Source organism: Hyperoodon ampullatus (assembly GCF_949752795.1).
Source record: "Hyperoodon ampullatus genome assembly, chromosome: 6".
In the NCBI taxonomy this organism is placed as follows: Eukaryota; Metazoa; Chordata; class Mammalia; order Artiodactyla; family Ziphiidae; genus Hyperoodon; species Hyperoodon ampullatus.
The window spans coordinates 103,347,993-103,371,382 of record NC_136919.1 but is presented as its reverse complement, the minus strand read 5'-3'; the positions used below and the strand labels follow the sequence as shown (position 1 = coordinate 103,371,382).

At 37.4% G+C, this 23,390-nt stretch overlaps 1 protein-coding gene across 1 annotated transcript; it reads left to right on the top strand.

The window, feature by feature from the left end:
• Window positions 1–7,777: 7,777 nt before the first annotated feature.
• On the top strand, window positions 7,778–10,971 carry LOC307054865 (E3 ubiquitin-protein ligase RLIM-like; the record flags this gene model as incomplete). Its single annotated transcript, XM_079706735.1, has 2 exons — window positions 7,778–8,021; window positions 9,332–10,971. The coding sequence occupies 2 exons, from the start codon at window positions 7,778–7,780 to the stop codon at window positions 10,969–10,971; spliced, it is 1,884 nt and encodes a 627-aa protein (XP_079562861.1).
• Between the last annotated feature and the right edge of the window lie 12,419 nt (window positions 10,972–23,390).

Below are 23,390 nucleotides of genomic sequence, written 5' to 3'. Positions count from 1 at the left end.
AACATTTAAAATCTACTCTCTTAGCAACTTTAAAGTATATAATACAGTTCTGTTAACCTCAGTCACCATGCTGTAGATTAGATTCCCAGAAATTCATGTGCTAACTGGATATTTTACCCTTTGGTCAACATCTCCCCATTTCCCCCAACCCCAACCCCTGGCAACAACCATTCTATTCTCTGTTTCTCTGGGTTTGGCTGTTTTAGAGTCTACAATTTAGTTATATCATACAGTATTTATTTTTCTCTCTCTGACTTATTTCACTCATCATAATGCCCCAAGGATCCATAAATGTTGTTGCAAGTGGCAGGATTTTTTTCTTTTTCATGGCTGAAAAATATTCCATCTATGTACGTACCACATCATCTATATCCATTTATCCATGTATGGACACTTTGGTTGTTTCCATTTCTCGGCAATTGTGAATAATGCTGCAATGAACGTGCGAGTGCAGATATCTCTTTGAAATAGTGATTTCATTTTCTTTGGATATATATATATATATACCCAAAGCAGGATTGCTAATGTATGGTAGTTTTCTTTTTAATTTTTTGAGGAGACTCCATATTGTTTACCATAGCGGCTGTACCAATTTACATTCCCACCAACAGTGTACAAGGGTTTCCTTTTCTGCATCCTTGTCAACATTTGTTACCTCTTAGTCTCTTTGAGTTGATATCTCGTTGTAGTTTTGATTTGCATTTCCCTGGTGATTAGTGATGTAGAGCATCTTTTCATGAACCTGTTGGTGATTTGGATGTCTTCATTGGAAAAATTTTTATTCAGTTCTTCTGCCCAAGTTTTAATTGAATTGTTTGAAAATCTATATCTATCTATATCTATATATCTATATATCTATATATCTATATATATATATATATAGCCATTGTATAAGTTCCTTATATATTTTGGATATTAACACCTTATCACATACATGATGTGCAAATATTTTCTCCCATTCTGTAGCTCGCCCTTTCATTTTGTTGATTGTTTATTGTTCTGTGTAGAAGCTTTTTAGGTTGATGTAGTTATATAACAAGTTGTATATAACAAGTTATATAACAAGTTGTATTTCTCTTGGTGATTTTAAGATTCCCTTGTTATCTTTAACGTTGACATTTTAATTTTAATATTTCTTGGTATAGATCTCTTTAGGTTGATCTGCTTTGGAGCTCTCTGGGCTTCCTGTATCTGGATGTCTGTTTCTTTCCCCAGGTTAGGAAAAGTTTTCAGATATTATTTCTACAAATGTTTTCTGCCCCCTTTTCTCTCCTCCTTCTGGAGTTCCTATAAGGTGAATGTTATTCCATTTGATGTGCCATAAATCCCTTAAGCTATATTCATTATTTTCATTCTTTTTTCCTCCTTATTCTCTGATTGGATGAGTTCCTCTGACCTGTCTTTGAGTTCACCTATTCTTTCTTGTGCTTCATCTACTGTATTTCTAAGTTCAATTATTGCATTCTCCAGTTCTGTGACTTCTATTTGGAACTTTCTTATATCTTCTGTTTCTTCGTTGAAGTTCTCACTGTTTTCATCCATTTTCCTTCTGAGTTCAGTGAGCATTTTTATGACCATAACTTTGAACTCTTTATCAAGTAAATTACTTATGTTCATTTCATTAAAATTTTTCCCTGAGGTTTTATTTTGTTCTTTTTTTGGAGTATAGTCCTCACTTTCTGCATTTTGCTTGACTCTCTGTGTTGGTTTCTATGCATTAAGTGAAATAGCCACATCTCCCAGTCTTGAAGAGCTGTGTGACAGATGAACCTTGTCATTTAACCCTGTCTACTCTTGGTTGCCTCTCAAATCTTTGTGATTGTCTAAGCAGTTTATTTTTAATAGACCTGGCACACCATCCCAGCAGTTGAGGGTGTGCCAAGACAAATGAGCAACCCAAAGTGGAGGATCTCAGGCAGCACCTAGATTCAGGTTGATAGGAAGCCAGAAAATTTGGTAGCAGCTTTTAAAGAATGCAAATATATTTAGCCTTGTGAGATTGCAAGTGTAAGCCCTGCTGTGCCCCAGAAGCAAGCAATCTGAAGGTGTTCCCTGGGGAGCAGTCACAAGAAAACAGTGCTTCAGAGAAGTGTACAAGCTCCATTCTGGGAGATACCAGTGAACTGTAGTAAGGCAGAGTGAGGGTGGAGAGATGGCACCCAAAGCCTACCTTCCCTGAGAGCACATTCGTAGCCTCTAGATGTGTGCTAAACCTGAAGCCTGCTCTTAAGTCTTGTCCCTACTAGCAAATGAGCCTTTTTCATGTAAAGGCTGGGGCTGTGTCTCAGTCTGATGTGTAGTGGTACATCCTGGGGGTGGTATCCTGCCAAGAACTGTCTCTCCAATTGTTACAGTCCCATGGGACCCAGAAAAGAAATCCCTCCTGGCCTCCAGAGCCAGGTGATCAAGGAGCATCCCCTGAGTGGAGGCCACAAAAATGGGATCTCCTGTCTTGGAGATTCTGGCTCTCTGGAGCACATCAGAAGGAAAGTGTGAAGATGATGCTTACTGGCTGAGTGAGGCGGTGGGAAGAGTGCAAAGATGACACCATTTGAATAAAGGGAAAGAGGGAAAAGAAAAGAAGAAGAAGAAGAAGAAAAAAATATATATATATAGCAAGACAGAGGAAGAGCAGGGAAGAAGGAGCCAGCTGGTTGGAGCACAAAGTTGTCACCTGCAGGAAAGGAAAAAGGGGAAAAAAGATGGCACCTTTCAGTTTTATCAAGGCAGAGAGAGAGCAGGAAGATGGCACCCGCCAGCCTCTGTCCCTGGGGAGTATTCCAGCAGGCCCCTGTTCCTCAGATTAATGCTTTAAAATTGGGAAGTGAGTCTCTTTCACAAAAAGTCAGAGTGCTTTTCAAACAAACAGAATATTATTTATGTATATGTCAGTTTATTTATTTATTACAATAATCTAGGAGCTAAGACTTTACAGATAAACAAATGTGCAGAAATATGAACTAACTTGCTTGTGAATAACAAACCTGGAGCATGCCTCAGAGAAAGTGTGTAAAATGGTTCAAAACTAGAGAAAGCATAGAAGCAAACTAACCACTGACACAGCACTAATAGAAAAGCTATCAAAAGTCTAAATCTGAGCAGAACCAGGAAGAAAGGAAATCATAAGAGGGATGAGACCTTGCTAAATAAATACATTTTTATTTCCATAATTAGAGGTAAGCATAAGGAAGAGATGAAACTAATTCCTAGTGTCAAGCCTATGTAAGTGGAAAGGTTGTGATTTCAATTAACAAGAATTTCGTGTTTAGATTCAAAACAAGTATTTGTGTCAAAGAACCAATTCCAGTAGATTCCATGAGACATGCATATTTAGATTCATTTTTCTGCATCAATGCTTTCAAGGTTTTAACCCATCCTTCTGGTAGGAAAGAAAAAGACATAAAAATATGAAATATCTTATCAAGCTTTAATTATGTTTACTTCTTGATTTAAAATTACTCTTTATTAAGTTAAAACGAAGATATTCTAGACTAACTCCAAAGCAGAATTGAAATGGCACACGAAAATGATCAAACATGATTCAAGCATCTCATTTAACTGAGATTTTACTACATTTGTGTAATGATGTCTAAAATTGTGTTTTCATTAAACATAGCAGAGTAGAGCGAAACCGTGAGAGTCATCCTATAGACCTTGTCTGAACCTAAACATACCATCTATTACTGTAACGTTGAGAAAATCACTTAATTTGCGTCAGCCTCAATGCCTTTATCTCTGAGAATACTAATACCTATCTTGCATGGGGCTTGAGATCAAATAAGTTAAAACACAAGCAGAGTGTCTAGCAACTACAGTTGCTCAGTAAATAGCTCTTAATATTACCAGTGGTCTCTGATGTGGGAAAACTATTACATAATAAAAAGATCCATAATCGGGTATCTTTAAAATCAGGCTGAATGCAAAGAACTTCAGATTTTATGTCCTCCCTTTTTTTATCTTTACCCAGAGAATAATGCAATTCAGAAGACAGAGGGAGAGATTAATTTCCACTTAAACTGAAAAGTCATCATTATAAGATTTTTTTCATCATGTGCTATAGTACATTAAAAGTAACCATAAAATCTTTGTTACCTCTCTATTGAAAGGTAGAATGTGGTGTCCCACTTCTTGAATATGGGCTGATACAGTGGCTTATTCAATCAACAGAATGCAAGAGAAAAGGTGTTCTTGCACTTGTGAGGTTAAGTCATAGGAAGCCTTACAGATTCCAGCCAAGTCTCTTGAGATGTTTACTTTGGGTGAAGCCACTCACTATGTAAGAGTTCAACTACTTTGAGATATCCAGGTTGCTAAGACTCCAAAACTACACTGAGAAATTTCATGGAGAAAGACAGAGACAGAGAGAAAACCAGCCCCAGATTTTTCAGCCTGTGCAGCCCAACTCAAGCCCCGGATTTGTGAATGAAGATGCCATCTTGGTTGGACATTTCAGCACCAAAAGATGTGACTCAAAGAAAACTTAGCCAGAACCAAGGCCCCAGACATATGACACCAGTCAAGTTGTCTAATCTATCTCCAATCATTCAAGCCACCACAGCTGAGGTCCAGTCATGATGGAGCAGAGATGAGCCATCCCCAGTATTCTTTATCTTTATTCTTAGCTCACAAAGTCCTGACTATAACAACATGGTTTCTATTGTATCTACCACTCGTTTTGGAATGGATTGTTATACTGCAATAGGTATCTGGAATATATGTCTTGATCATTTCTTACAGTTCTAAAGCCACGGAACTCCTTTTACCCATATTCAGGGAGAATGCTATCTCTTGCTTATTTTCAGTCTCCCTTTGAGTCATAGAATCTGTTCAGAAGCTTCCTTGGACAGAGTCAGTAAAAGAAAACTCCTGATTACAAAACTCCATTATTACAACCAGGATAAAAGAACAGCCAAATCTGCTCACACACACCCCATTTTTTCACCACATCATAAACAATGGATTGGCCAAATTTTTAAGTGCTTGACTCTGATTGAAAGTAAGCAACTTTCCATCTTCAACCTCTTCCCCTCCAACTCAACTTAGAGTGATGCTCTAGTCAACCTCCGGACTTCCTGATGCACCTCCCATCTCTGAAATGAGATGTGAAGAAAAAACATCTTCAGAAGACTTCTGATATCAAGACAAGGGATAGAACAAAGGCCAAAGCAGCAATATTGCCACCCAGAGGAAAAACTACTGAACCTACACTGCAATACTCAGAAGGAAAGTCAAGACATGAGAGAACTAAGTGTAAAGCACAGCTATATTGGTGGCTTCTATTTAAATAATCAAGGTCAATAAGTAGGTCTCTGGGATGATGATCCCTATACCCTGTTACTTGCACCAGAATTGGGACATAACCAGGAACAAATAGTTCAGGAAGGTAGAGTCATTGACACTGAGAGCCAACTACAGGGAACACCAAACATCCGGGGCTATTAGTTCATGTGCTTCTGTACCTAAACTTGGAAAGACTGTAAGACTTTCTGAATCTTCAGGTAACTTGCATACTATTCTAATCATAAGCAATCATGCTCCCTCTTAAGCTAAACCATACAACTTCAGAATCAGGTGTTACTTCTTATTGGTACCACTGTCCACTAAGCAAAGACAGAAATACAGAAGTAATCCTGACCCCTGCCTTTCCCTCATATACTCCCCCTCCCCACTTTTCCCTCTTTCCCACATATTACTAGGTTTAGTCAGATTTGCTGCCTAGAGATCTGTTAAAGTCCTTCATTTTAATCATATTCCTTTGCCCTGATTCAGATCCTTGTCATCACTAGCCTAGGCTGCCCTCTATCTATTTCTGACCCTCCCATCTGAACTCTTGCCCTTCATATTCATCCTCAACACTACTATCAATATTATTTCTAAATTGCAAATTTGACCATCAACTGTCTAAAGACTTCAACATCTTTCCATTGCACTAATGATAAAGTCCAACTTCTAAACATGTCATAAAGGTCTCCATTTTTTGGCCTTGCTCTGCCAATTTAACTAATGTCTTTTTTTAGTAATTAAAATCTACTATCCTTGTTGTTTTATGAGTGTTAGCAGTTGCTGTTCTCACTTTTGAAAATATTTCCCCCTTTCATTCACTTAGAAAACTCCTATTCATCCTTTAAAACCCAAATGCAGTGAAACCGATTTTCTCTCTCACTCAAATCACTTTCTCCTCAAAACTGTAATTTTACCTCTGTGTAGATCAATTGTTTGTTATACTCTAATGACAACAGATTCTTAAATATACTCATCTTTGTATCTTAATATCCGATAATATGACTGACATTTAACAAACGCTAAACATACTTGACACTTGAATTGATTGAATTGAATTAAACTGAATCAATCACTCTCAAGAACACTAACGATTGTTAGGGTTTCCTGCATCAAGAGTACAAATCACAAACTCATAATACTGCTAGTTTTGATTGAGACACAGCAAACAAGTTTACAACCGATTTCCCCTGTGAAAATAATAACTTCAGTAAAAGATAACAAATACACTCGGAAGTCCATAAAGGAGGCAGGGTAGTCTAGGGGATTCTGTTCTCATCCAAAGACTTGCTGAGATTTGATTCAGAGGGGAAAGATTGATTTTTCTAGCTTAAGTTAAACGAGGCATCGAACAAATGTCAAAAGCAGGACATAGACTTAGATTCTTCACTGTCACACCAGTAAAGTTACCATCCTTCCATCTCCTTTAGAACAAACAAGAAAGCCTGCTGTGGACTGTGAACAAAACAACAGCTGTGAATTTACACAGCTCCTTAAACTTCTAAGCTGTGTACTGAGAGTGAATTAGAGGTCTCCTCCAGATAGCATTGCAAATGAGCATTATTTTATTTTCACCAAGCCTTTCAGGTGATACATGCAACAAAATCAGCAAAGTCAGTACTCACTGTGGCAGACAAAGTAACTATTATGTATCTGTCCTAAAAGTTCCTGTGATGTTCTGGCTAGTTTTGTTTAAGTAATATTTGTAATATTTATGAGAAAGGAGGACAAAAATGAACCTGATGCTTTTGTGGAGAAGGAATTCCCTGGCTGAGCAGAAAAGCCTGCCAAAGTTTTGGTGTTTCTTGTTTGTTTGAAACAAGACTGAAGGACCATCTAATGCAAGATGAAGCCATTAACAGTTAAAAGGGAGAGGACACACTAAAGAGACTCAGCCAGGGCCCTGGTAAATTATCAACAATTGTGGGCTTTCTTAGTGAGAGTCTAGGATTTGAGAAATTCATGAGGAGAAAAGGCGGAGGTCCCTGGGCACCTGAAAATGAGAATTGCTGCATTGAACTAGGCTGACTTTGGCATGGCATTTTGAAGAAGGCAGTCAAATGGAATGTAACGAATAAATAGAGCATATCAGAGCCTGAAAACGCCTCCTGAAAACCTGAGAATAGGCTCATGTGGGTGAAACGAGGTGAAGCACGGTGCTTGGTACACTATAAACCCTCAGTAACATTGGCTGGTTTTGAATGAAATGAAACCTAACCTGAATCCAGTCCCTACTCGGTAACAGCGGGGAAGATAATGGGTGCCTAGGCAACGTCTAGCAAGTTCTGGGCTAGAGGCGGCTCCCAACTGTTGCGTTACCAGGGGCCACAGAACTGAGTCGGGAAGGGAGAAGGGAGGAATCTCTGCGGAGGGTCATCCGACTGAGTCGGAACCGGACACTCTGGCAGGAAGTAGAAAGCGAAGAAAACGAAACGACCATTGGTGAATTTCAACACCACGTCGTGAATTTCAGATAATTTTCCACTTGTTTATTAAGATGGAAAACTCGGATTCCAACGATGAAGGAGATGGAGTTTCGGCCCAACACATAAGTCAAACGGACCGATTGGTTCGGGAAGAAGATTTCTCCAGGTTCGTAAATAATCTGAGTGAAGAAGATTACGAACTTATGAGAGACAACAATCTTCTAGGCATTCCAGGTGAAAGTACGGAAGAAGAGTTGCTGAGAAGACTTCAGCTAATTAAAGAAAACGCACCACAAGACTCAGATGAAAATACAGGTATATTCTGCTTTTGGAGGGAATAGGATGGGATGAATAAGGAACTTCATAATAGTAAATGGTAAATTATACAGAAGTGACTTACATTAATTTGGTAAGTAACTTCTCATAAAAAGAACTGGCATTTACTTGATTTTTGGTGAGAATGTCAAGGTATGTTTGTTTGTTTTCCTGATTCACATTTGGGTTGTTTTAATTGGGAAACAGTGCAAAGTAGCCTATTTGTATTTTTCTTGGTTTTCTACCTCAACTGAAAGTCCCTCCTACTTCCTGAATTATTTTTTCTACATAGACATGTAAAAAAAGCAAATACAAATATTCTCCACTGGGGACAATTGTGCTCTCTTCAACACCTGGGGACATTTGACAATGGCTAGAGATATTTTTGGTTGTCACAGGGGAGGCATGGGTGTTACTAGCATCTAGTGGGCAGAGGCCAGGGATGCTGCCAAAGATCCCACAATGCACAGGATGGCTCCCCAAAACAAAGAATTGTCCAGCACCAAAATGTCAATAGTGCTAAGGCTGAGAAACCCTGCTCGAACCTCAGGTCTGGTGGCTTCCCTCCCAGTGAGAAGTAGAGGATTTTGCAGTCTAATGAAGAGGAGACTATAATACTTTTGCTCTTGAATATGGTCTTATAGGTACCATGCTAGGTTCAGTCTATTCATTTGATCGGACTTTCAATTTAATGTCAGTTAAAAATCTTGGTAACATTAAGAAGTGTTCAAAATGCAAACACTTTTAAACCTATAAAACTTGTTTATGTTTGGGCAATAACCTTATATTTTAAAACAGCTTATCGATTATCCAAAGCACATAAGTGAAGAGCCTAGAAGTAGTCATGTTGGAGACTAATGAAAATTAGACAATAATGTAAATTGAACTAAAATACTAGCATTGTACCTTAACTGGTGTTTACCTTGTTTAATTGCATTAGTGTTTTGACAGTGGACTGAAAACAAAGTCTCTTGACATTCCTCCGACAGTGGTACACAGGGCTGTGTATATGATGAAATACTGAAAAGTAGACTTCCTCTGGATTCCCTTTTTAAAAAATTCTCTCAGTTTATCTAGGATTAGCTCACCCTTTTTGGATGGAATCGAAACTTTTCTACCTTTACTTATAAATCTACACAGTGCAGTTTATAAAATATTAACTCTATAAATGTGAAATCAGTTGAAAACATCTGAGTATTTAAGTTCTCATTTTTTGTTTGTTTTTGAAACAAAGTTTCAGAGTGCTATTTTATGATGGTTCTAATTTTGGTAGTTCTTTTATGCACCGTCCCCATTTTTTTTGTTAACAGACAGAGGAGACTCTTCACATGACGTGTCTACTGGTGACTCTCTAATAGACTGGCTTAACTGTTCTGGACAAACTGAAAATATGACAAGTGGACAAAGAGAAAACCAATCTTGGAGAGAAGAGAGCCAAATTAATCCTAAAAGTGATCAGTTCATATTCAGTTTAGAAATAAATGCTAACCTTGATAATGGGAGTCCAAATCCAGAGAATGAATATGTAGCATCTGCAAGACTTCCCAGAAGAGAAAATATGGAAGACAGCCAAAGGCAAGTGGAAAGTCCACAATCTGAATCAATATTTACAAGACCATCTATGTCTGAACAAGATACAACTGAAACATTAATGGAATTCCCACCTACCACAAGTCAGAGAAGAGCAAGAAGTAGGAGCCCAGAGTATCGGAGAACCAGAGCAAGAATTGAAAGTTGGTCGCCTCCACGTTCACTTAGGGAAAGTGTACAAAGACTTAATCATAGTATACCCTCTCAGAATTTTGAGCAGCCTCTGCTAAGTGAGAATGCGAGATTTTCTAGAACTGAGCACCAAGAAATATGGAGACAGCAAATGACTGGATTTGAGTTGCAAAATAGCGGTCTTATTGAAACTTCTAGAACAAGGAATGCCGTTCATGGAGAAAATTCTCCAGATACAACCAGCAGTGGTGAATCTTGGGGAATGAGGGAAATATATCCAACCATACCCTTCAATCTTGAAGTAGGACAAGTTCATTCTGGAGCATATTCTCAGAGAGACAGCAGAGCTAGTAGAACTCAGTTAACATCTGAGACACCAAACAACACTGTCACTTCTGAAAGTGAACGAGGACTGAGGCATATGTATTCACATTCTGAGCAGGCAGGTGTGAGAGCTTATGTCAATACCATTAGAAATCCCGTTTGCAGAATGTTAAATACTAGCTTAAGTGATACAACATCTGTTCCAATTCAGAGCACATTAAGGCAGACAATGACAGAATTTAGTAACTCAAATAACCTTATGGACAGTGACAGTAATTTAGAGCATAGTGTCTTACCTCCAAGTCAAAACATGGAATGGCTAGAGTCACCTAATGGTAGTAGTAGTGGTACATTTGGTTCTGATTCAAATGCTAGCTATGATACCCATTCAAGTTCCACACTGAGTTGTTATTCAAGCCCCAATTGTACGTCTAGTTCCAGTTCTAGTCCTATTTACGGTTCCAGCTCAAGTGATGAAAATTCAGGAATTAGCTCACTGATGTTTGAAGGCAGTGAAGAAACAAACTTATCATCAGGCTTATCATCAGAGACCAGCCAAGGGGGTAGACAAATTAGCCTAATAATATCTGATGAAAGTGACTCTGGGTCCTCCTATAATCTGCAAGAATTTTTCCTCTTAAATGAAGATGATCTATACCAAACTACAGGACTCACCAAAGCACAGATTGACAATTTGGCTGTAAGATCTTTTGGTGAAAATGATGCACTAAAAGCCTGTAGCATTTGCCTTACAGAGTACACAGAAGACAGCAAGCTTCGCATACTACCTTGCTCCCATGAATATCACATTCACTGCATTGATCGCTGGCTGTCTGAGAACTCTACGTGTCCGATTTGTCGTAGGCAAGTAGTGGATTCCAATGAGAGTGAAAATCCTGATTGAGATCTGAATTCTCAGCTCTATAAAGTGTTATAGGGCTTCCCTGGTGGCGCAGGGCTTGAGAGTCGGCCTGCCGACGCAGGGGACTGACAATAAAAATTAATTTCACACCACGGCAGTTCACTGAATTTCAATAAAAACTTAGCATGTGCACTGGGTTGGGATGTTCCTGATTCCATGGGAGAGATGTCTTAATATGATATAGTGAATCTAGATAGATCCTAGTAGTATTATCTAGTCATGTAAATCCCAGACATCTCTTAGCCCTGTTCAATCCTGGTTGTGCATGCAAAGAAACAGAAACCCAACCAAATATCAATAATTAAGAAGCCATTTAACACTACATTAGAGTCATTCACATAAAGAAGTCATGTTACATTCATAGAATGCCATAAAAAGCTTTGAAACCCTTCTCTTCCTATCTCTCTCCACAGCAGTTTATCCCACCTCCCTAACACTACCTTAACGTTTCTCCTATTCCCCACTACCAATGTATCAGTCAGTTCTAGCTAAAAACTGATGGCACACTTTAAAAGAGTGATGGAATAGCATTTAATGAAGAGACTAAAGTGTGTAAAGAATGAAGGGAAACCAAGAGATGATGAAGTACCCTGAGGCTAGCAGCTGTGAGAAGCCAGTATTATAACTACTAGGTTTGAAGGGGCATAGAGAGATAGCAGTTCCTGCAACCCAGAATGTCTTCGAGTTATAGGAGAAGCCCACCCAACAAGAGATGTAACCTTAGAAAATGTGGCATCCACTGCCAACCTAAAGTTTGGAAGGGGGTAGATCATGGAAATAAATACCCTTGCCTTCTTTCCTCCTGACTTCTAATCACTTATCAGTAGTTCATATTAACCAAACCCAACCTGAAGACACAGAGAGACTGGTCCATGAAGCTGATAAAGATCAGCCTCCTGGAATCACGAAGCAGGGTTAAGAAGGATGGCGAGTAGATCCGGTAAGCAAATCAGAGACCCTCTACCACAACCAGTATTCCCAACTCTCTTCAAACCCAGCCTGTGTATGCTTTCTTGCCTCTTCCGCTTCCGCTTGTTCTCTATTCCACTCTATGACTCAGCTCTTTAACAACCCTCTCTATTTTCCTTTCATTTACTCAGATCTTGTATTTTTAAAAGTGATAAGATGACAAAGCCTTAGAACTTAATTACCTTTCCCTTAAACATGTCACACTTTGATTTGCTGTGATTGTAAACAACGAAGGATAAAGGGCAGTTATAGGTATGTCTTTAATTTTTGCTTCTTAAATATATTCAAGCTTCAATTTCTTTCTATATATGTTTAGTTCATATAATTAATTTTTAAAACAGATTCTGATTTCTTATAAAGGGTTTTATGGTTTATATATGACTCTGAATCCTTGTGTGAATGACCCAAAGTAGCCAATTGCTGCTTGGAGCCTCACAAGCTGCAATATGAAAGCCTTAAAGGTAAAACTTGGCTTCAAGAAACATGTCTACATAGTTCAATTCTAATTGTCCCCAGTAAAACCATCACCCAAAACCCCGAGTATTTGAAATCAAAATTTAGGTCATGCTTCCTTCCAACCTAAACATAGTGAAGGATTTTTCTCCTAATTCAGCCTGAAGACTATTTTTGGGGGGTTGTATTGGCCAGTCCAGAAAATTTTGCTTAAATTTTTCAATCCTGGTATAGGTGAGAGTACATTGTATTATAACCTAAAGCAATAATCAGAAATTTTGTGCAATGTGCAACCTATACAAATGTAGGCAGTGTTAAGTATACACCTTCTCTAAAAAGTTAAAGTCAGAAACATCACTGACCTTTCTTTTCTCTGTGAATTGCTGGCAGCCACAGTATTTGCACATAACTACAAAATATAAATGGGGAGTGGTGGTGAAGTTTTTGAAAACATCTTTGAGGTAGCATATTTTTCACACAGAGGATATCTGCATGGCCAGAAATGAAGGCTTGGATCAAACCTCTGAAATTTACATTAACTTCTGAAAGTTGTTTGAATAGTCTGATTTTTAGGAAGTAGTTTTGATATCAGATATACTTCATTTAAAGTGAGTAGAATAATTATAACAATACTTGGCTTTCATACTATCCTAACAGATTAAAACCTTCCAAAGGATGATAATTGCTTAATTAATGCTTCAGTACATTCACATGCACCTTCTGTGGTCGACAGAATTCTAAGATGATGCCCAATGATCTTTGTAGGAGCCCCTCCCCTTGAGTATGAGACCTGTGAATGTGATGGAATATCATTCCCATTATTAGATTATGATATATAGCACAGTTGATTGGGAGATTATCCAGAGTGAGCCTGACCTAATCAGGTGAGCACTTAAAAGGCACACAGAGGACTTCTAATCCAGATAAGATGGTTTATACTTCCCTCTCCCTGCTCCCCCTTTATACGCACAACTATATATCCTGGAAATAATATGAGACAACCAGAGGAGATCTCTGAAAGGTCTAGAGAAGGTGAATTGCCTAGGGACCCTCAGAATGGATGAACAGCCTCATGGCAGGGCACCTTATGACCCTCTACCAACAAAAAAATGTGATCCAGGCCCAGCATTTCCTAACTCCCAACTTAGTAACAGGAAGTGGCTCAAAGAGGCTCTTCCTCCATCACATCAAATGGGAATCCCCCAAACACCAGGCGAGCCTTGCAGAACCTGCAAGGACGAACAATTGGAAGCCCTGATGACAATAAGTGACCAGGGAAAGTGCTTTCCTTCCCCACTGGGCCTGAGATCCCCCTTCACCACCCAGACACATCAGTGGCTAAGGGTCCCAGCAAAAGTGCTCCTACCACAAAAAGCTCCCACCTGGACAATGCTCTCCTCAGATGGGCCTGAGACTCCTCTCCCCTCCCCAGAAACATCAGGCAACTTGCTGGTACCAGCAACGGAGATCCCTCCACAGAAAGCTCTCAACCTGGTAAGCACCCTCCACTCCTTACAGTCCAGGGAGACCCTGTCACAAGTGCCTGGCCCAGGAAGGACTCTTCATCACGTGTTCCAGAGATTCCCTTCCCTCACCAGAAGCACCAAGTGCCGTATCCTGGGGAAGCTACTTCAGACCCCATAAGCAGCATGAGAAGGGACCAGAGGTAACCCCACCTGCACAAGAGAAACAGACCAAAAGAGTACCACAAAGGGTCTGAAAATTAGGTTATCATGGAACCACCGTCCATAAAAGTACAGGAAATGTGTGCCAAACCTATAAAGAGTGAATGCCTGCTAAAAATTAAAAAGAACAAAACACTTTAAATAGGGACCAAAGTATCCTAACATAATAGCCAAAATGTCCAAAAGACAATAAAATATCACTACTTATACCAAGAACCAGATACATGACAGCTTGAATAAGATGTGACAGATGATGCCAACAGAGATGAATTAGATGTTAGAATTATCTGACAAGGGTTTAAAAATGCTGATTTCAGACCTTTAAGACCTCGAACACAGAACCTAGTCACTCCATGCCAGTATCCCAACCTATAGAACTGTGAGCTAATAAAGGGATGCTGTTTTAAGCCATTACATTTGTACTAATTTCTTATGCAGCAACAGACAACTAATACACCTTCTCATCTAGGATCCATCCTGTACCTAGAAAATGATTATAATGAGTCCTAGACAAGTAAATGGCTTAATGTCTTGGTTCTAGGCCCACTATAACATTATATTCTACCATTTTTCCCAAAAATGGAATCCCTAATTCCTGCTACTGAAGCTGCTAGAAGACAGTATCCTTCCTGTTTGAACAACCACCAATATCGTATCGCTCTAACTTTACTTCACATCACCCTATCTCATTCTACCAGTGTATGCTGCTTATATCATAAACCCAATTTAACACTCTGACTTTGAAACTATATAGCCACTTATTTTTCTCTCAAAGCGATTGCTGAGTATTATATTGCTCTTCCAAATCATATTCCTCTCTGTCTGCCCTGACAAATCAGAAATGGAGAAGATTTGTACCTGAATCTTCTGAGCTCAACCTGATACGTTTTTTACATTACAGTATATCAGTTTAAATACACAGCATCACTGTGGTTGTGAGCATAAATATTTCCATCTTAAGAATTTTCTCTGTATTTTCTTGGTAGTTTTTAAAACATTTGTTTATTTTGGCCTAATTCCAAAAAACACCCTTGTCTGAATAACAAATTCTTTTTGAAAGTAGTTATAGCCTGTGGATAAGTTTTTGATAGCAATATAAAGTCTATCTTGTTTGGCTAACCATGAAAATAAGTTGTGCTCTCAATATTCCATGAAGAATTAAGTATAAAGATTCTTTTGTAAATGCAAACAAGCCTGAGCATCGAACAACAGGAACATCAAAACACTGCATGTACTGGAAAGTTCACAAAGAAATGTGACGTTTCTGTTAAGTAATATTACTTGTTATCCATATGCAATACTTTGAGATCTTCAGTATCTTCTTTACTACAATTAACCAAACATTTCATGTCTTTTCATTATTTGAGAGGTGAATGCATACTCCCTTCAATGAGAAGTTTCCTGGTATGAGAATTTCGAATGGAAATCTGAACTGCATTTCTTTTCTGTGACTTCATTTAAGATTTGAACATTCTTTACCATCCTAACTCAGGCTTTTTCACTATGAAATAAGAGGCTCTCCTTTGTGTGATATTCAAAACTCTCCATTTTTAATCATCAAGCCAACATCTTTAACATCACTGCAAAAATGTGGGGATTTGGAAAAGCATGTTGGGGAAAATCCTTTTTCTCTCATCCACCATTCGTAGAGGACAGACACTAATTATAAGCCAACTCTGGGCTCTGGGTTCTCCATTCTCACATCACTAGTCACAACACAGTTATGTACCACCCCTGGCCTTGTCATCTTCTATTCTGGAAGTGTATTTTTTTTTCTTTAGTAGCACTTGTGACTATCTAAAACATTTTTTATTTATCTTGTGCTTGTTTTCTTCCCCATTCCTATCCCAAAATAGAAGCTCCAAAAGATCTTTCTTTTTTTTTAAATTACTACTACATTTCTAAAAACTAGAACAGTTACTGGCACACACACACACGCGCACACACACACACACACACACACACTGCTTCAGAATTTTTGGCCACTGTGAGCATCCCAGACTTATTTTTCACCCTTTATTCTCCAAAGAAAACCTATTTTAATACTGTTACCTACCATCCTGGATTTGATGTATTTCAACCTAGATCTCTCTCACTTACTTAACATATTTGTATAGGGTTTCTTGCCTATTAAGTTATAATATCTGCCAACCCTTTTCTAAATCACTATTTCAGGCATTCAACGCTGACCAAGAATGTGCCATGCCCAATGCTGGGTGCTAGGGTTATAGTTACGAAGTACAGCACTTATCATGGAGAAATGTATTACATTTTAAAGAAGGCAGATGAATAAACATACAGTAACACTCTATGTCAGGGATGCCCTGACACAGATTCAGATACAGGATAAAATGGAATGATCTAGGAGGAGAAATCTACACTAATAATTCAAACCTCCTTAAAGTTGGGTTATATCTGAGTTGTATCTTACAGGACTAGTAGCAATTAGCCAATGAAATGAAGTCATTAATTTTATTCTAAGCAAAATAAACACTGCATGCAACAGTAAAGATGCATGGAAAATTTAGGGCTCAGTAAACAGTAAGTATGAATCCTCATGCTCTGGGGTAGAAGAGGAAGAGATGTAAGTACATTAGCAAAAAATGAAGAGATGAGGCCAAAGAGGTAACAAGTGGTATTGTGTATCAGGCTGAAGAGTTGAACTAGATCTTCTAAGCAATGCACAGTCAACACGATTTTTCTAATAGGAATAAAATTTTTCAATTTTTAGAATGGTCATACTAGCAGGGATATGAACAGATTGTCAAAATTTAGATTGTCCCACTTACGGAGTTATGGCATTAACTGGAAGAAAAAAGTATAAAGTCCTGATATAATGGTGAGACAGTTGAGATATGGATGCATATAGATTCAAGTAGTATTAAAGAAGCACAATAAAATTTGGTGGCTGCTTGGATAATTTAAAGATGACCTTAAGTTTCTGGTTTAGGTGACTGAGTAGATGGTGAGAAGTTCCACTGATATAAGAAATGCAATATAACTTGTTTGTCACAGTAGAGGAATAGATGACAATTCCGCTGGAATCTCTGAGATTTGAGATGTCAGAGTGATATTTTAGTGGCAATGTTCATCTAGCTATCACGGAATATCAAGTATGCTTCTAAAATTAGGATAAAGATGCCAGACTGAAGTCAAAGAAGTATGAGGTATTGCCTGTGAAAGTATGTTCCATGGTAGTAGTGGAGGGAGATGGATGGAATCCTTTGGAACAGGAGCAATTATAAAGTAGACAGACATAAAGAAGCTAGCAAAGATAATCAAGACAGAAAAATGAGAGGTGTAAAGATAATCATAAACACAGAGCTCATGGTCTTCATTCGTAAATATGAAGAGAAAACAAAATATCTCTAGATGTTAAGAAGAATGTAAACTCCTAGGAAAGCAAGGGTTTTGTAATTTTCACTACAATAGTCATAGCACCCAAAAAATACTGCCTTGCCCAAAGTCGATGTTCCACAAATATTTGTTGAGATATTTGAGATAGGCATGACATAAGAGAGAATAAGATAAATATTAAAAATAGCAAAATAAATCCTGGGAGAAATAGGAATAATTCATGGACTAGGAAAGAACGTGAAAGGCTTAGTTTTACCATGAACAGATGGAGATCTGCCACTATTCTAAACACATACAAATGTTGAAAGAGTAAGTCTTTGGCAGGAACTGTAACAAACACATTGGACATTATAGATCACCTGGAAACAGTCTTTACATATCTTTTTTAAAAGCCTCCTTTTTAAAAGAAAGAATTGTTAAGAGGGTGGTTAAATGCCTTTCTGTCAGGCTTTTTGTTTGGAGAAAAAGGTGTAGGTGAAGTAACTCTGCCCCACATAGACTTTCAGTCTACTTCTCCCTCTTGCCATCCTGAGTTACTCAGGAGTTCTGCTGGGCACATATATATCTCAGAAGTTGAAGCCCCCTCCTTGCATATTATAGTAGTGGGCTTCCCTTTCTTTCACATTTCACCGTTATTATGACAGGTTTTTGAGAGGCAAAGGTAATGGCTACGTATGCTTACATTCACAAACATCTTGAAGCAGAGCCCATTTTCTTTTGTATTTTGAAATCCAATATAAAGGAATTTAAAAATTCAGCAAGAGGGAAAGGGTTTCAGAGTATTTGAACTTGAAAGAGTATATACCCATAACTTCATTTTTGCAAGAAAATTAGCTTCTTGAAATCTTATGCAATTGCTGCCATGGTCATTGTATTAATTTTAGGTTGTAATTTTAGAGAACACTTACAAATTAGTTTAAAGGCTAAAAAGGAATTTATTGACTCACAATACAACAAAGTTTGAAAGTGCTGATACTTTCAGACACAGGTAAGTGTGGGGGCCCAAAGGATATAAATAGAAAATGTTTCTCTGACTTGGATATTCTTCCCTCTGCAGTTTGTTTTGTTTGGTTTGTTTTGTTTTGTTTTGTATTATTTTGGGGAAACCTTTCTCCAAGGGGTGGCAAGAAAAATGACCAAACGCAACTCTATTTTTGTATATTACCAATTTACTGAACCCAGGCAAAGAGACAGCCTTTATACAAAAGACTGACTCAGCTTGGGATTTCTGTTAAAACCTCAGGTTCAGGGAATTCTAACTGGCCAGGTCTTGGTCACATGCCCAGCACGAGAATATGGAGGTGGGATCTCCAAGCCAAACCAGATGGAAATGTGGACAAATTCACCAAAAGTAGCAATGAAGGTCTTCTAAGGGTTCTCTTTTGTTTTTCACACTCTTCTGGAATCAATTCTGGTGGTATATATTTTACTAGGAAATAATCAATTTCATCCAGTTTTTAGATTTTTACAGCATATTTATGTTCCGTGCATCATCCTAAATTTAATATATTTCCCTTTGTGTTATTTTTCTTTCTGTTCCTATACTTTATACCTTGGCTTTCTCCCTTTTTCCTTGATCAGAATATCAAATGACATTCGATAAACTCTATATTAAGGTTTGGTTGGACAAGTAGAACCACTAGAAGGACTTTATTATAGAGATTCAACCTTACATGATAGTGGGGCTTTGTTAAGCAGTCTATGTAAATCCACTGCCCCTGCCTCTTGGTGCCAGTCCTGAAGTCAGTAGGGCTGGCAGTCAGGAATGAGAGATGATCTGAAGTTAGGAGATCAAGGATAAGCTGGAACCTTCAAAGATAAGCTATAATCCAACGAGAAAAATGAACTGAACACCATATTAAAAGGATTCTACATCATGGCCAAGTGGGGTTTATGTGTAAAATGGTTCAACACACAAAAATCAATCAATGTGATACACCACATTAACAGAATGAAGGACAGAAAAACCACATGATCATCTCCACTGATGCAGAAAAAGGCAGAAAAAGTATGTTCATTGGAGTTCAAAACTCCATAGAAAGTTTAAATAACATATTTGATAAAACTGAATTTGAATTTTATAAGTTGAAAATAAGCCAGAAAAAATGATGAGATTAAATGAAAATGTGAATGATAAAGGAATAAAGGATAAAACGGAAGACCCACATTCATCTAATAATATTTTTAGAAGGTGAGATTAGAGTGAATTTAACAAGTATTTGAAGAAATAGTACTTCTCAGAGATTAAGTTAGAAATAAATCCTCCGATAAAAGAAGTGCATGGAGTCACCAGTAAAAGAAATGAAAACAAATATATGACTATATCCTGTATCGTATACCTCACCTCAGCCCGATCCTTCCTTTGTTCCACATTAAAAGAATGTGCAACACTGGCAGACTACTTATATATACAATCTGACAGTGTCTCACTGTGTTCATGATTCCAACAAATCTATCCTCCACCTCTCTCCTTACTCCAGCAGGTGAGAATATTCCTAAAGCAACCCTTTCAGTTCTCCCACAGGCTAAACCCATGGATGAATTCTTTCTCCTTTCTTCACATTCCCTCCCCATAATTTTGAGATCCAGTTTACAGAACTTCCAGAGGTCAAATCCCAGCTTGATCATGCATTCTCATATTGAATCGCCATCCTTCCCTGCTTCACTGCTTTTGCCCTGCAACCCGGTTCACTTGCATTGTACTCTCTAATTAAATAATAGCACATAAACTCTTGGCCTGAAGCTCTGCTTTCTGGGGAACCAAGGCTAAAAAACAGCTGGTAAACCACATCACATAATGGCAAAGAGGAAAGTCTACAAAGCAACTTGGAAGAAAGAAAGAATATCAAATAAAAAGAGCAATGAGACTAGTAGCAATCTTCTCATCAGTAACAATAGATGCCAGAAGATAACTGAAAGCACTATCCTTAAAGTACTAATGGAAAAATCACTCTTAACCTAGAATAGAACATTTAACTAACCATATTAAAAAATGAAAGAGATGACATTTTCAGACAAAGACAGAAATTTCTACCTATAGATCTTCAATACTAAAACTTCCAAGGAATAGGTTTCTTACAGAAGGGAATTAAACTCACCGTGAAGAAGTGGGATTAAAGAACAAACTGAGCAAAGAAAGTGATATACATGTAGATAAATCCAAGAAGTTTAACTGTTAAACACTGTGTAATTGTGTGACTAATTTGGGGGCCAAGTCAAAAATAAAGTGCAATTCAATGGAATATTACTCAGCCATAAAAAGAAACGAAATTGAGTTATTTGTAGTGAGGTGGATGGACCTAGAGTCTGTCATACACAGTGAAGTAAGTCAGAAAGAGAAAAACAAATACCGTATGCTAACACATATATATGGAATCTAAGAAAAAAAGAAAGGTCATGAAGAACCTAGTGGTAAGACGGGAATAAAGACACAGACCTACTAGAGCATGGACTTGAGGATATGGGGAGGGGGAAGGGTAAGTTGTGACAAAGTGAGAGAGTGGCATGGACATATATACACTACCAAACGTAACATAGATAGCTAGTGGGAAGTAGCCTCATAGCACAGGGAGATCAGCTAGGTGGTTTGTGACCACCTAGAGGGGTGGGATAGGGAGGGTGGGAGGGAGGGAGACGCAAGAGGGAAGAGATATGGGAACATATGTATATGTATAACTGATTCACTTTGTTATAAAGCAGAAATTAACACACCACTGTAAAGCAATTATACTCCAATATAGATATTAAAAAAAAAGAAATTAGAAACTAAAAAAAAAAAATAATAAATAAGTACAATTAAAATAGAGACGATAATTACATGGAGATGATATAAAATACAATCAGAACCAATGCTTTGAAACTCATCAATTTTGTTTTCTGTAAGGGTTAGAGCTATTAAATATAAGACTGTGATCACTCAAGTAGGAATGTTAGACCTTTAATTACTAAAAATCTAGAATTAGAATAGATAAACTCCAAATCTGTTGAGGGGAAAAACATAACATTGAATGAAAAATGCAAGTTACAAAAGGAAATATATTATTTATGCAAGTTCAAAATATAAAAGAGTAGAATATGATTTCTAACTATAAACAAATTCTTGATTTACAAAAATATGGATGCTAGAGTATAGTCAAACTTTAGACAGTGTGTAACTAGGCAGCAAGGAAAATGCCATGGACTTTGAGAGCTCTCATGTGTATCACTAATATTTTATTCTAAAACAAGGTACCAATCAAATAGGGAAAAATCACATCTTGAATCTGAGTTTTGGATATACTAGTGATTCTGTGCTGCTTTATGAAGTTTAAATAGTTGTAAACAGTAAAAGTTAAAAAGAAACTGTAATGGATCAATGTCCTTTACTAAGTCCTGAGTCTTAGATCATGCTTTCTCCTCCTCCTTGGGCCAGTCCTTCTCTCTTCCTCCTTTTCCTTTTATCTCTAGTACATAACCTTGTATATGGAACATAGTAAGTACACATTAAACATGTGTTGACATGAATAATTCACATGAATGAGCTTTGCAAACTAAAGCCATTATCATAAACATAAACTCCTCACAAAATAGCACAATTGTCTTCCAAGAAGTGAACCACTATAATAAACTCTGTTATGTGCTACAGAGTACCTCAACATTAGTAAATGTGAAAATATGTACCATAATTAGAAAGCTATCTTAAAGAACATTAAAAACAAAAGAAACAATTAACTAGCATCAGTATATTAGGTAAAAATTGCTTTGTTAGATGTCTTTCCAGAAAACTGCTAGACTACAGAAAATTGTAGACGAGGAATTTTCTAAATATGATTCTGACGTGAATCCTGTAGACCTATTTTTGCAAATAAAAGTTTCTGTAGAGAAAGTGACATCATATAACACTGGTGGAACCAAAGCTTTTATGACTAAAGTGCACAATTACTGGTGCACAATTATATATAACTTTGGTGGGAGACTATTAAATATCTAGCATGCGAAGGTAATCTATTAATCTAAGAGTCGAATTTTTAAGAGAGGTGAGAGTAGAAGGCCAATTTTTATGATAGCATAAATGCTATCAGAATTGCACTTGCATTACTATTATAAAGTAGGACACTCGCTGGTACAGAAAAATAGGTTTCTCAAGTGTGGCAGGTGAAAGAAAGAATAATGGAAATTTTAGCTTTTTGAACATAAAAATGTGAAATATATGCTTTAGCAATGAAAATGAAACTACAAAATAATCGTTTTTATTAAAAATATTTTCTTTCCAGTTACTAGGTCTTGCTAGAATACTTTTAACCAGATCATTTAATTCCCATTTCAATCCATTCTATATACCCGATTTGGTTATGATTTCTAAAAGTAATATGTATTCCCCCCCAAACCGCAATATTTCACACAATATGAAAAGAGAATATTAAGCTTACCGTGAGATTGAGTAAAACCTATCATTATGCAGTGTCCTCATAATGAGATTGCATAGTATAAAAAGAACAAAACAGAATTGAAATAATGTATGAACATCCATATGTTATAGTTAGTTCTACTTGGGTGACACATTATACAATAATTCCGTGAAATTAATTGGGGAGAAATATCTCAAGACTTGAAAAAAAATCCAAATTCACAGACATTAATCTACTCTAGCATTAATTTTACTACTGTTCTTTAAAAATACTGTGAACCTTTCTTGAAAATCTATTCTAAGTCAAACTCTCTTTCATAGTCAACTATGATTTTTGTACATTTATTCTATGGACTCAAGGAGAGAACTGAATGCTGATATCAGAATGTCCCTTGAGTCCACAGATAGATTCGTTGACAATCATCTATATACATAACAAAAAAACATGAGCTGATCCTCACTACACGCAACACTTTTGGTATTCATACTTAGAGTGTTTCCTTCAAATTGATGTTCCATAGATTTTTGGTATACAATTATTTATGGAAAAA